The 13,736-nt window shown below is 54.7% G+C and overlaps 1 protein-coding gene across 1 annotated transcript; it reads left to right on the top strand.

Annotated features, from left to right (window-relative positions):
• Positions 1 to 6,443: 6,443 nt before the first annotated feature.
• LOC135921085 (uncharacterized) lies at positions 6,444 to 12,703 on the top strand. Its single transcript, XM_065455407.2, has 2 exons — positions 6,444 to 6,479; positions 11,825 to 12,703. Exon 2 carries the CDS (start codon positions 11,825 to 11,827, stop codon positions 12,701 to 12,703), a length of 879 nt encoding a protein of 292 aa, XP_065311479.1. The 5' UTR covers positions 6,444 to 6,479.
• Positions 12,704 to 13,736: the final 1,033 nt, after the last annotated feature.

Genomic DNA, 13,736 nt, shown 5'->3' with positions numbered 1-13,736 from the left:
CACCGCAAAGTCGTCAGTAATGCCTAAAGAATGGATGCACCTCCAATTTTAATGGTGGCAGAGCCGCAGCATTTTCTAGACAAATTGGATGTCAATATAATCTAAAGGTGGACAGCTTTCCCATGTCTGTGGCTACAGATTTCAGACTGAATTATAATGTCCTTAGTTTGAGAAATATGCCAGTCCTACTTTGGTTAACAACGCTAGTTCGAACAAAAATTCTTGCAGTGTGAGGCTTCACGTGGACGAAATAAGGGGCTAGTGTCCTGGTCTCTTGTCCGTGTGACGCTCATCTCAGTGAGCATAATTAAGGATGACCCACCAACTAGCCGAATCAGGAGCATTTCAAATAAAAACTGGTGAAATTATTCATACGACTTTATAAAAGCATAATAATATCATATGATTTATACACAAGATAGTTGCGGAAATGACTAAGAGGCATGAAAGCTTATACTCACAAGGTACTTGCCAGCCCGATAAATAACAGCACCGGAAGAAAAAAAGCGACACGCATCTCTATAGCTGGATTGGAAATTATGACCCTATCTAGTCTGCTCAGATAGAGCTGGCCCAACGTTTAGCCTTTACAAGCTGACGTGTATCTCTGAAGGTCGGAGACTGCGCGCTGTGTGACGTCAAAAAATGAAAAAAAAAGAATGAAGGCTGTTTCTGTCACTACTTCACGACATTCTCCGATGCTGGAGTTGTGCATGTCCTGGCTATTCTAAATAATAATCTAGTTCACGCTAGTTTTCACTTCATAATTTTATGACTATGGCCAGGGCAAACGAGTGAAGAAATATCAGGCATTAGTTGACCATCGCAAGTGGTTGTTCTAGAGAAGAAGAGACATTTTTCTAACACAGGCGTAGGCCGCAATTATTTTGTAGCGACAGCTGAAGTTTTATGAGCGTAATAACGTGTTAGACATTGGCAGTGTAGATATCGAATCATGAATTGTTCAAAATACAATAGACTTGCTACCTACAGGCTGCCTTCGAAAATAAAGCGGCCATTTCTGAAGTTTTTCCTAATACCGTTATTTCCTTTAGTACCGTGACCTGCAGGGACCGGTCGTGCTCCGTCTTTTATTCTTGTTTAGTTTATGCTTTAATATCTCACATTTGATTCATACTTTTCTGTTTTGTTCGCTGCTGCCTATCTTGCATTGTTATGTTCCTTCTCCTTTGTGATGTGTAGGCAGGCGTTGTGCTCCCACAGATGGTGGTTGCCAGCCTGCTACAAACATTCCATGTCCTCTCTTCCTAGTGTGCGTGTATATATATATATATATATATATATATATATATATATATATATATATATATATATATATATATATATATATATATATATATATATATATATATATATATATATATATATATATATACACAAAGAAGGGAAGCATAAAATATATTTTGTACAAAGAGTGAAGTGGCTGACAAAATGGTAGTTAGGCCGCGAAATCCAAGAGCGCCCTCTTCTTAGCAGTAATCTGTTACGTCTTCATCAGCCCTGACCCCCGGCAGCTGAAGCACTGACCAAGTGAAGGTCAAAAGTCGGTCACATTAGACTGTTTGAGACGCGCGACGTGCAAAATGCCGCAGCAAGGCTCAGCCGCGGCGGGGATAAAGAGGGGGATACTGTACGTAACGTCGCGTTCTTGACGCGAAACGCGGTAATGGCCAGAATACCGCGAAAGTTACTTCTGAGATAGGCGAACACGCTGCGACTGTGACCAAATGAGAACCAGGGCGCCAAGTGTGTAGTGGGGGTCATAATGGTGGGCGTCGTATACGAACCGCTGATTTTTCTGCGCGTCTGTAAATCGGAGTGAGGCTATACGGTAAGCTTGTTGTGCCTTGAGTATGTCTTGACGGGCGTGCTGCAACATGAAATTCAAACTAGCAGCACAATGGTGGCGTGCAGTAGGCTGAAATTGTAGCCAAACAAGAGGAACAATAAAGAAAATCCTAGGTTGTATTGGCCAGAATAAGTATGGCATGATAATGATGGTAAATCAGCGTTATGGTTACAATGGTCAGAGGAGACCTACAAGGAAATCACTTCAGTGCGGGTTTGGTTGAGACGCCAAATCAGATTTTTTTTATTGAATGGCAAACAATAGCAAGGCTTTGTTTATCCGCGCACGAGTGTTGAATGTCACTGACAGCGTTAGAAAGAATGCAGCGGCCTCGGAAGATGACAGTCTGTCGAGTGGTACCGTTGTGAAGGATGACGTTATCAAGGAGAATGTCGGCGACATCGGTGGCACAGCTTGTCACAAAAGCTGGTGTGGGTTCAAATGTGGTGACGTAGTCTGTTGCTGCAAAAATCCAGTTATTTCTCTAAGTAGGCGCAGAGGAAGGTCCAAGGAAATAAGCATATACTCGGAAGAATAGCTATGATGGCATGTTAAGCGCATGAGGACGGCCAACAGTTAGTGTGGTTTGAATTTTTAGCCTTTGGAAAAGGTCACAGACAGCGCTATAATGCAGACGTCACGGTAAAAACGAGGTCAAAAGACGTGCCTGCAAATGCGGTCAGAAATCCATGACACGCCATGGTGACCGGCAGTAGGCGCATAACGAAGCGGGGTGAAATCAGTCTAACGTGGATACGTGGATACACAGGAACAACGAATTGTCGATCGGGGCCGTCATGGTGCATGTTATAAAGGTGAACAATATGCCGTCTTGATGATCAAACATGGCGAGGCAAGGATTGGGCGTCGTCGAAGTCAGCCGTTGAAGCAGGCATTTTAAAGAAGCATCTCGGCGTTGCTTCGCTTCCCTGTCGCGAAAGGTGTCAGAGAGAATGGTGATAGGCTTGGTGGTCGCACAATCGTCAGGTGGGCCAACAGGACGGCATAAGAATCAGTCCCCATTCTGATGTAACCGGCCTGCCTTGTATAACACTGAGTAGTTGAATTCTTGAAGCTGCAAAACACACAGATCAAGGAGCCTAGAAGGAATTTTTGGGCACGAAAGCCAACACCGACCGTGGTGATCAGTGATGACTAAATTGGCAGCCGCACAAATAGAGGTGTGATTATGCCACATTCCAAAGGAGAGCCAGACACTCGAGTACAGTAATGCTATAATTGAGCTCACCAATGGAAAGTAAGGCGGCTGGCATAGCCTATAGCACCTTCTCGCGCTTGCTGGTTCTGGGCCAGGATTGCGCTAGTACCATGGCCACTGGCATCGGAACGGACTTCCGTTGGACCTGGCGGACCAAAGTGAGTGAGAATGTTTAGGAGGGGGCAGGTAAGTCCCCATATCTGCTCGAAAAACATTCCAACTTGATGCTTCGTTACGTAGTGAGCGTTGTCAGTACCTTGGTGAGTGCCCCAAATGAAATTGGCGTCTTTTTGGAAAAGCTGAGTAAAAGGCTACACAACTTCCGCCATATTTCGGACAAACCAACAGAAGTAGATGCAGAGATCTAAGAAGCTGCGAACATTCTTGCCTCACGTTGCCACCGGGTAGTCTCGTACGATCCGATTCCCTCATAACCAGATTACCGATTACCAGAATACCTGCCAGTCTTTACCAGATAGTATTTTGGCATAGCTTCTCAACGCTGCAGTGCATAGAAGTAAAGCTGGCATGGGCATTAAGTTTTTATCTTTCTAATGGTAAAACATAAGCATTTCTTGAGATTAGATTAGAAAATTGTACCCGTCACCGTTTGTGTTAAATCACTTATTTCTGCAGCTGCTGAATCGCAGGTCGTATCATTTTAAGTTGCGAAGCGTACATCAGTTCGATCAGTATGTATGTTTTTCGCTTAAACTGCGCTATGTCGAACCCAAGTTAGTAGGTCAACTTTAGCAATAGTCGTTATTCAGCTGCCGTTGGTTACTTCCAGACTCTATCTTCCTGTTAACGTCTGTTTTGATGACATATAGCGATCTTGTATGTATTTGGACATCTGTTTTACTTATCTATTCACAGAACATTCCTGGCAATGTTTGCCTTGACAAGCATTGAAGGCTCCTTACGTCCTGACAATTTCGCTGCATCAACAACTCGTAGTGTTCCTCTACCTAAATGTGTGTTGGCCTTTCAACAGAGCTGGCGAAGGATATAGCTCATAAAAAGAAGTACTACACGAGGATAGCGTTGTCGCCCCTCCATGGCATAAACATAAACGTTGTCATTGATTGCCCTTTGCAGCGGAGAAGACGTACCAGCACACGCATTGGTATTAGCTTGATTACCTTTGAATAGTTGCTTCACTAAAACGTCCCTTCATTTAAATTCCAAGGAGCACGTTGCATCTCTATATCTTTACTCAGAGGAATATTTGAAACAATATGTGACGTAATTCATATAGAACACTGGAAAATGAACAGAATAGGCAGGCCAAGCAATGATGATCCGGTGAATATCAACCGTGAGCACTGTAATGACATCCGCAATACCAATCACTCGACATGGGGGCGTAGTGGACATGGCATTGCGCTGCTAAGCTCGAGGACGTCAGAATAATTCACGGTGCTGCGGCAAAATTTTGATGGGGCAAACTACAAAAACGCCTATATACTGTGCATTGGAGGCACCTTAAAGAATCCAGGGTGTTCAAAATTAATGGTGTGTGCCCTACTACGGCATTTCTCATAATCATATCTGGGTTCCGGCTCGTAGAATGCCAGAATATAAATCCATTTCATAAGAATTACACTGCCAATATGTGAAGCGCACCCAGTGGTTTTAGATTTCGGCTTTCACATGCACTTGCCTGTTCTTAGCATGCCATTCTGCCGACTTCATCTCTACATTCCGCAGCAGAATAATATTTATGTACTTGTCTGGTCATGATATGACAACTGCATTATGTTGTAGAGACCTAACAGCCCTTAGTATCGCGAAATCATTTATGATTGACGGATAGGTGGGATGAGTACTTGTCTATAGGTGCAAAGCTTGTTACCTTTTATACCAAATATTTCCACTATGACTGCATTCCTCATGCTGGCACCTGGCGCCCCCTCGCTTGAATCGACAAGACTATAAATTACCATCTAAAGTTAATCTGGCATGTGCTGTTACCGTGCTCGCCTCCCTTATCTACGACGCAACGACATGCCTGTGGTAAGTCGTGCTTGTATGTATATTTCTTCCAAGTTAAATCCTCATTACTGCTTCGTGAAACATCGTATCCTGAGTCCAAACTTCCATTATATAGCACCCGCGTCACACAGTGTTGATGCACGAACCTCGCGATCTAGAGCATAAAATATCGCTTCTACACCGAGAACATTGTTCTTCCCAAGGGCAGTCTCTTAATGTCAGAGGCATCGACAAGGCCTGGTGAAGACGCCCGACTAAATTCACGACCGCACTTGTTGAAGCTTGTGGGGAGCACTCGCCTCCATTTCCTCCCGCGTACCCGCGGCGACCCGTTCGCACGTGGCGACGAGGCGCCGTCACGGACGCGGTCCGCCATCACGGACGCTGTCCACGCGGTTCGCACGTGGCGACGAGGCGCCGTCACGGACGCGGTCCGCCATCACGGACGCTGTCCACGCGGTTCGCACGTGGCGACGAGGCGCCGTCACGGACGCGGTCCGCCATCACGGACGCTGTCCACGCGGTTCGCACGTGGCGACGAGGCGCCGTCACGGACGCGGTCCGCCATCACGGACGCTGTCCACGCGGTTCGCACGTGGCGACGAGGCGCCGTCACGGACGCGGTCCGCCATCACGGACGCTGTCCACGCGGTTCGCACGTGGCGACGAGGCGCCGTCACGGACGCGGTCCGCCATCACGGACGCTGTCCACGCGGTTCGCACGTGGCGACGAGGCGCCGTCACGGACGCGGTCCGCCATCACGGACGCTGTCCACGCGGTTCGCACGTGGCGACGAGGCGCCGTCACGGACGCGGTCCGCCATCACGGACGCTGTCCACGCGGTTCGCACGTGGCGACGAGGCGCCGTCACGGACGCGGTCCGCCATCACGGACGCTGTCCACGCGGTTCGCACGTGGCGACGAGGCGCCGTCACGGACGCGGTCCGCCATCACGGACGCTGTCCACGCGGTTCGCACGTGGCGACGAGGCGCCGTCACGGACGCGGTCCGCCATCACGGACGCTGTCCACGCGGTTCGCACGTGGCGACGAGGCGCCGTCACGGACGCGGTCCGCCATCACGGACGCTGTCCACGCGGTTCGCACGTGGCGACGAGGCGCCGTCACGGACAACCCGCTCGCACGCGGCGACGGGTCGCGCGGCAGTTGACAAGGGGAGAGAGGCACTACGCGCCCTCTCTCTCTTCGTCGCCCTGAGGACGCGCGTACTCCCCTTCTCCTACGCGGCTCACGGAAAAGGGAAACGTTTCCGGCGGGCGAGGAGGACTTCGCCTCGCAAAAAGGTAAAAGGGTATAAAAGCGCGCTACCGGGGGAGACTCGCTCTCTTGGGACGCCGACGCCTTGGACTACCTGGACTGCACCTGCCGGATCCCGTGAGTGACCTCGTTTGTCTGACCCACCCAGACAACGAGGCAAGCCTTTTCCTACTTTTACTGAGAGGACGTCCCTCTGCGAGTGTTTGATATTGCTTTTAGCAATAAACGTTGTTACCGTTGACACCGCTGTTTGCCTTATTCGTCCGAACCCGGCGTAGCCGCGATTCCCGCGCTACGGGTTGGGAGTACCACGGAGCGACTGCGTGGGGCTAGATCCGGAGCTCGCCTTCAGCCCTAGCCGCACGCAGAGTGGAACCCCCACATTTGGCGCTACCAACGTGGATCGAATTCGGCAACACGGCGCGTCTTCTGGTGTGTGTTCGCGCTAGGACTACCCACGTTTCGGCGAACAATGGCGGCTGGCTTGTCTGACCTCTCAGATTTGTTCATGTTGTCGAATGTAGCGACGCAAAGTCAGCAGCCTATTGCTAACGCGGCGGCAGCTGCTGAACATACCAGCAGCTTTGGTTTTGAGTGTTTCACGCGGAACAGTCAGGCTAGCGCGAATGCCACGTGGGCAGAGGGTAACCCCAATACGAGGCGTACCCCGTCGGGCCCCTCGCCGCATCGCGACGCGAACACAGAGGCACACATGCCACTAGATAACTCAACCCCGACGGCGGAGGCATCCGGCCCTTTGGGCGAGAGTTTGCCGTCTAGCGAGGCAATGCTGCAAAATGCGTTGCAAATCATGCAGAGCTTAGCCGGCGCCCTGCAAGGCACAATGCAGGCCTCGTCGCAGAGCGAGAGACCACGGATTAAGGTAGACATGCCTACCTACAGTGGGTACCACGATCGCACGAGTGCGAGTGAGTACCTCGACCGTCTACTGTATTACCAGCAGGCAACCGGGCTTTCAGACGCCGAACTTGTCGCGCGCGTGATCCCGGTTTCACTGACCGACCAGGCGGCTCGATGGTTCCGACTGACCGGCCACCGATGCCGCACAGTAGAAGAGTTCCGCGGGAACTTCCGCGAAGAATTTCTTCCGGCCAATTACGAGTGGCGTTTGAGGAGAGAGCTGGAGCTTCGTACCCAGCATCCGGACGAGTCCCTGCTGGAATATGTTCGAGCGATGGACGAACTTTATCGTCTCGCGAACCCTCTCGCTACCGATGAAGAGAAAGTTGAGCGCGTCACACGGCAGGCGCACCCCACTTTCGCGGCCTATTTCAGAGGGCGTAGGTTTAGAGACCTAGACGAACTCGCCGCCGAGGCGAAGCGCATCCAGGGAGACATTCTCGCAGCGCGAGCATACCGCCCGCCTCCACCCGCGGCGCTGTCACTCGAGCCTCGCTGCGCGTGGAACGGCGGCGCGATCACTTGCAACTCGTCTAGAGTCGACGCGTCGGCATCGTTCGCGGAGCAGCAGGTCCAGCGTAGTTGGGAGTTATCAGACCGCGCTTTGGACCCGTACGCCTACGCGCTGAGAACAGCACCGACTAATGCCGCACTCAGCGCGCCGCGACAGGAACGAGAGGCCGATGCGAGACTGGAGGAGCGGCACACGCCGACCGCAGTTCAAGGAAGCTACGGCGGGCCGGAGTGGAGCGACGGCCGCCCAGGCCACCGAGGCTTCAACGGCCGCTGCTACCAATGCGGCCGACCAGGGCACATCGCCCGAGACTGCGGCCGCACGCCGGGCCGAGGCCGAGCGCGTGGCTCGGGAAACGGGCGAGGCCGCCGGTGATCCACCTTGGGTCCCGTGCGGCGATGTCGAACATAGCCGGTGGCATCGAATTACTTGCGCCTTCGGCTTGTCGCGTAGGAGGTGTTGCGGACTCGCAGGCGCCGTTCATCGAGCTAACGATAGCCCGAAAGAAATTCGCTGCATTATTGGATACCGGAGCAAGCGCTTCATTATTTGGTGACGAGGTGTTGCATCATCTCCGCGAGAACAACATCCGCTTGAGAGATAATGGCACCACCTTCCGACTTGCTTCCGGCACAGCACAATCCAGCGGTGCAGCTAGGTTAGTGATCCGTTGGGAGAAACGCGTCAGGCGACAACGCCTCGTACACCTCCCGGGTTTATCAGTGCCTGTTATTTTGGGTCGAGACTTTCTCGTCAAGTCGGGCATCGTAATAGACATCGGCAACGGAGGTTACCGAGAGAACAGAACGGGTGCTTTAAAGCTTTTCGCAAAAGCGCCCGTGGCAGCGGAGACACGACAGTCTCCGGGCGCAGCGCGAGTGGGCCACACCCGGCCACAGCCAAGCGAGCGAACCGTAATCGGCGCGGGCGAGGAGAGAGACACGGTGGCACAACAGTGCGCCACTGTTCTGCGAGGAGTAACGCACCCGCTTTTGTCAGATGTCAATATGCCGGAGAGAGAACGGGCACGACTGTCGTCGCTGTTGTACGAATACGACGCGATTTTCACTGACCGTCCGGGCCGCACTACGCTAGTCAGGCACAGGATATACACGGGTGACGCTGCGCCATGGAAATGTAATCCTCGGCCGATTAGCTTGACTAAGCGGAAAGCACTGGATAGCGCCTTAGACGAACTTATCGACACAGGCGTGGTGGAAAGGTCGAACAGCCCATGGGGCTTCCCGGTAGTTCTAGTCCCGAAGAAGGACGATACCTATCGCCTTTGTGTAGACTACCGCAGGCTGAATGAGGTTACTAAGAAGGATGCGTACCCTCTACCCTCCATTTCCTCTTTAGTGTCTAACCTAGGCGGGGCGAAGTACTTTACGACGCTCGATGCTAGTCGTGGATACTTTCAGGTCGAAATGGACGAGCGTGACAAAGAGAAAACGGCTTTCACTTGTCACCGGGGGCTCTTTCAATTTAAGAGAATGTCTTTTGGTTTGGTCGGAGCTCCCGCTACTTATCAAAGGTTGATGGACCGAGTGCTAGGAGACGCGAAGTGGCAACATGCCCTCGCATATCTGGATGACATAGTGGTTTATTCGAAAACATTCGAGGAGCACTTGCGCCACTTGAGAGACGTCCTAGACAGGCTGAGGTCCGCGGGTATCACGCTGAACCCGAACAAAGCTCAGATAGCTGCGAGCAGAATAGCGCTGTTGGGATTCACGCTGGATAACGGCCGCATCCTGCTGAGTAAGGATAAGCTCGAGGCTATACTGAGGTACCCGTCGCCGAAAGATATCGGCGAACTAAGGCGCTTTCTGGGATTGGTGAACTTTTATCGCCAATTCATTCCAGACTGCGCGGCAGTGCAAGCGCCTTTGACCAAGCTCTTGAGGAAAGACGAACGGTGGACTTGGGGTCAAGAGCAGGAGGCGGCACTGCGCGGCCTCACGAAGGTGCTCGCTGACACGGCCGAATTGCAGCTGCCCGATTTGAATAGGGAGTTTGTGATTCAAACAGACGCAAGCGACCTAGGCTTAGGTGCAATTTTGCTTCAGGAGCACGGAGGCACTCTCCGACCGGTTGCGTTCGCGAGTCGTTCGTTGACGCCGGCCGAAAGGAACTACTCGGTGACAGAGAAGGAGTGCCTCGCGATAGTTTTCGCTCTGCGAAAGTTCGACTATTACGTCGATGGAGTGGCATTCAAGATTGAGACTGACCACATGGCTCTCACTTGGTTGAGGCGCCTGAGCGAGCCGAGTGGCCGCCTGGCGCGTTGGGCACTGCTGCTGCAGCGGTACGACTTCACCGTGCGCTACCGCAAAGGAAAAAGCAATGCCGCAGCTGACGCACTTTCGCGAGCGCCAGTACGAGGCGATGGAGAGGCCCAAGTAAGGGACGCGGAACAACCGTCGATCCTGGGCGAGAGCGTGAACCACGTAGATGTTGTCGGTTCCGCAGGAGTCGTCTTTAGCAGAGAGGAGCTGTTCGACGCTCAGCAGAAGGACCCGTTTTGTCGAAAAGTGCTCGACGAGCTCCGGGAGCAGGGTGGCGCGGCCGCCGCGCACATGGAGGCAGCTGGTATTGCTGTCGGTGCTAAGCGCTCGGGATCAGTTGGTAATGCTGTGAGTGCGCTGGATTCTTATCTGCTGAATTCCGACGGCCTCCTGCTGAGGTATATCCCCACCGAGGACGACACAAGTGAGGCGTTTAAGGTGGTGATACCGCGCGTGCTGCGAGGAGCACTGCTACGCTACTTTCACGACTCATGTATCGCTGGGCACGCGAGCGGCCCCAAGACTTACATTAAGTTGTGTCGCCTCGCTACCTGGCCAGGCATGAAACGGGACGTGATGCGCTACGCCCGCTCATGTCATGTGTGCCAAAGCGTGAAGCCCCGAGGTGGACAACCGCCCGGCCTCATGCAGCCTATCGACAGCCAGACTCCCTGGCAAATCGCGGCGTGTGACGTCATGGGACCGTATCCCACCACACCGAGCAGGAACAAATTCTTGCTTGTAGTCACAGATCACTTCAGTAAATGGGTCGAACTTTTTCCCTTGCGAAAACTGACGGCACGAGTGATCATGGATAAGTTGATCGAGGTTTTCACCAGATTTGGCTATCCGGAGCAGTTGATAACGGACAATGCGTCCTACTTCACTGCGAAGGTTTTCGTCGACTCGTGCGCTGCACTTGGCATTAAGCACAAGAAAACGACAACTTACCATGCTCAGTCGAACCCCACTGAACGGGTCAATCGTAACATTAAGCACATGCTTGTCGCGTTCTCTGAAAGACATAAAGACTGGGATACCTACCTTCCAGAGATCGGGTTTGCATTGCGATCGACAGTGAACCGTTCGACTGGGTATGCGCCTTCTTCTCTCAACCTGGGGAGAGAGCTGCCGAATCCGATGGAAAGAGTTCTCGCGGATCGCAGCGGAATGTCGGTCGCGCCGGCAGCACGAGCTGAATACGCGACGCACCTACGTGACAAGATGACGGAAGCTTTACGCAAAGCACGCCGTAATCTTCGCACTGCTAGGGCGCAACAGAAGGCGCAGTACGACCGCTCGCATCGGAACGTCCGCTACGAAGTGGGCGATCTGGTGCTTCGACGCCAGCACGTTCTCAGCGATTCTAGTAAACAGTTCGCTGCCTCGCTGGCGCCGAAGTGGGCCGGGCCGTATCAAGTTCGAGAAAAGGTTTCCTCGCTGGTTTACCGGCTCCAGAACATGAAAGGAAAGCCGATCGGCGGGCCGGTACATGTATGCGACCTGAAACGCTACGTGCCGCGTGATGAGCAGTGGGATGAAAACCAGACCCTCCTTCAACGACGGTCGGTGAGAGAGAGCAGCCAGAACCGAACGACGAGCCCGCCGCCGCGCTACAACTTGCGTAGCAAGAGGAAACCCTCCGGCACTGCCGGGCCCGTTTGATGTTTCGGGCGGAGTACAAGGCGTTACGCGCAATGCGAGTGTTTACCTTATCTGTGCCGACTTTCACCCCGCAGATGGACCACGACGCCAACTCTAAGCACCGCCGAGACGACTCGGCGGCGGGACGCCCACCATTTGAGGTGTCCCGTCGAGGGCCCTCGACCCACCAGGGGCGTCGCCAAGCCTCACCCCGGACGCCCGCAGGGCCAGCCCATCGCGGACGACGTCACCGTTTCCTCGGGGACCCATCACCTCGCCGCCTCACCTCTCCGTCCGAGGCCCAATCAGGGCCACCAAGGGAACCCGACGCAACGAACCCCAGACAGCCAAGCCGCCGCACCCGGGACGTGGCTACCTGGACGTCACAGGATGGCGTTGACCCGCCAGCCGCTTATGTATCAGACCGACCCTGGCGCCGGCAGGAGAGGGCCCGAACCGGAACGCCTCCGGAACGGCTGTTCCGGCTCTTCCAGGGCCGGACCCTACGTGATGCCGACCGGAGGGCGGAGGGCGCCTGCCTGCCCCTGCCGGCGGGTACAAGGCTGTGCGGCTGTGGCGCGGTCCGCCTCCATAAGAGCCACGACCGAGGGGCCCTGCACCGGCTCCGGACGAGACCAAACAGAACGCCACCGCCGCAGCCACGACCATCGAAAGGAGCGGTCCAGGCCATGCTGGCCCGAGCGGCCCGCGAGAACGAGTTCGCGGAGTGGCTGCTCCACGTCGCGACCGGGCACCCAGGCACCGCTGCTGGGACGGCAAATCAGCCAGCAGCGGAGCCACCAGCAGCGGAGCAGCCAGCGGCGGAACCACCGGCAGCGGAGCAGCCATCCGCGACGACGACGGCTTGCACAGCGAGCAAGGATGCTGCGGCGGTGGCCGACAGCAACAACGAGGAGGCGGCGGAGGAGCTTCCGGAGATGGAGACCGGGTTCTGGGCAATCCTCGACCAATAAAGCGGCGTCACACTCTTTGCGTCCGAGGGCCTTCTTAAGGGGAGGAGGATGTGGGGAGCACTCGCCTCCATTTCCTCCCGCGTACCCGCGGCGACCCGTTCGCACGTGGCGACGAGGCGCCGTCACGGACGCGGTCCGCCATCACGGACGCTGTCCACGCGGTTCGCACGTGGCGACGAGGCGCCGTCACGGACGCGGTCCGCCATCACGGACGCTGTCCACGCGGTTCGCACGTGGCGACGAGGCGCCGTCACGGACGCGGTCCGCCATCACGGACGCTGTCCACGCGGTTCGCACGTGGCGACGAGGCGCCGTCACGGACGCGGTCCGCCATCACGGACGCTGTCCACGCGGTTCGCACGTGGCGACGAGGCGCCGTCACGGACGCGGTCCGCCATCACGGACGCTGTCCACGCGGTTCGCACGTGGCGACGAGGCGCCGTCACGGACGCGGTCCGCCATCACGGACGCTGTCCACGCGGTTCGCACGTGGCGACGAGGCGCCGTCACGGACAACCCGCTCGCACGCGGCGACGGGTCGCGCGGCAGTTGACAAGGGGAGAGAGGCACTACGCGCCCTCTCTCTCTTCGTCGCCCTGAGGACGCGCGTACTCCCCTTCTCCTACGCGGCTCACGGAAAAGGGAAACGTTTCCGGCGGGCGAGGAGGACTTCGCCTCGCAAAAAGGTAAAAGGGTATAAAAGCGCGCTACCGGGGGAGACTCGCTCTCTTGGGACGCCGACGCCTTGGACTACCTGGACTGCACCTGCCGGATCCCGTGAGTGACCTCGTTTGTCTGACCCACCCAGACAACGAGGCAAGCCTTTTCCTACTTTTACTGAGAGGACGTCCCTCTGCGAGTGTTTGATATTGCTTTTAGCAATAAACGTTGTTACCGTTGACACCGCTGTTTGCCTTATTCGTCCGAACCCGGCGTAGCCGCGATTCCCGCGCTACGGGTTGGGAGTACCACGGAGCGACTGCGTGGGGCTAGATCCGGAGCTCGCCTTCAGCCCTAGCCGCACGCAGAGTGG

This window comes from Dermacentor albipictus, chromosome 2 (genome assembly GCF_038994185.2).
Source record: "Dermacentor albipictus isolate Rhodes 1998 colony chromosome 2, USDA_Dalb.pri_finalv2, whole genome shotgun sequence".
In the NCBI taxonomy this organism is placed as follows: Eukaryota; Metazoa; Arthropoda; class Arachnida; order Ixodida; family Ixodidae; genus Dermacentor; species Dermacentor albipictus.
The sequence above is the reverse complement of the archived record's forward strand: the minus strand, read 5'-3'. Positions and strand labels throughout refer to the sequence as shown.

Bases quoted from the DNA above. Each gene is read 5' to 3' on its own strand.
- LOC135921085 (XM_065455407.2), top strand. From the start codon at position 11,825: ATGGACCACGACGCCAACTCTAAGCACCGCCGAGACGACTCGGCGGCG.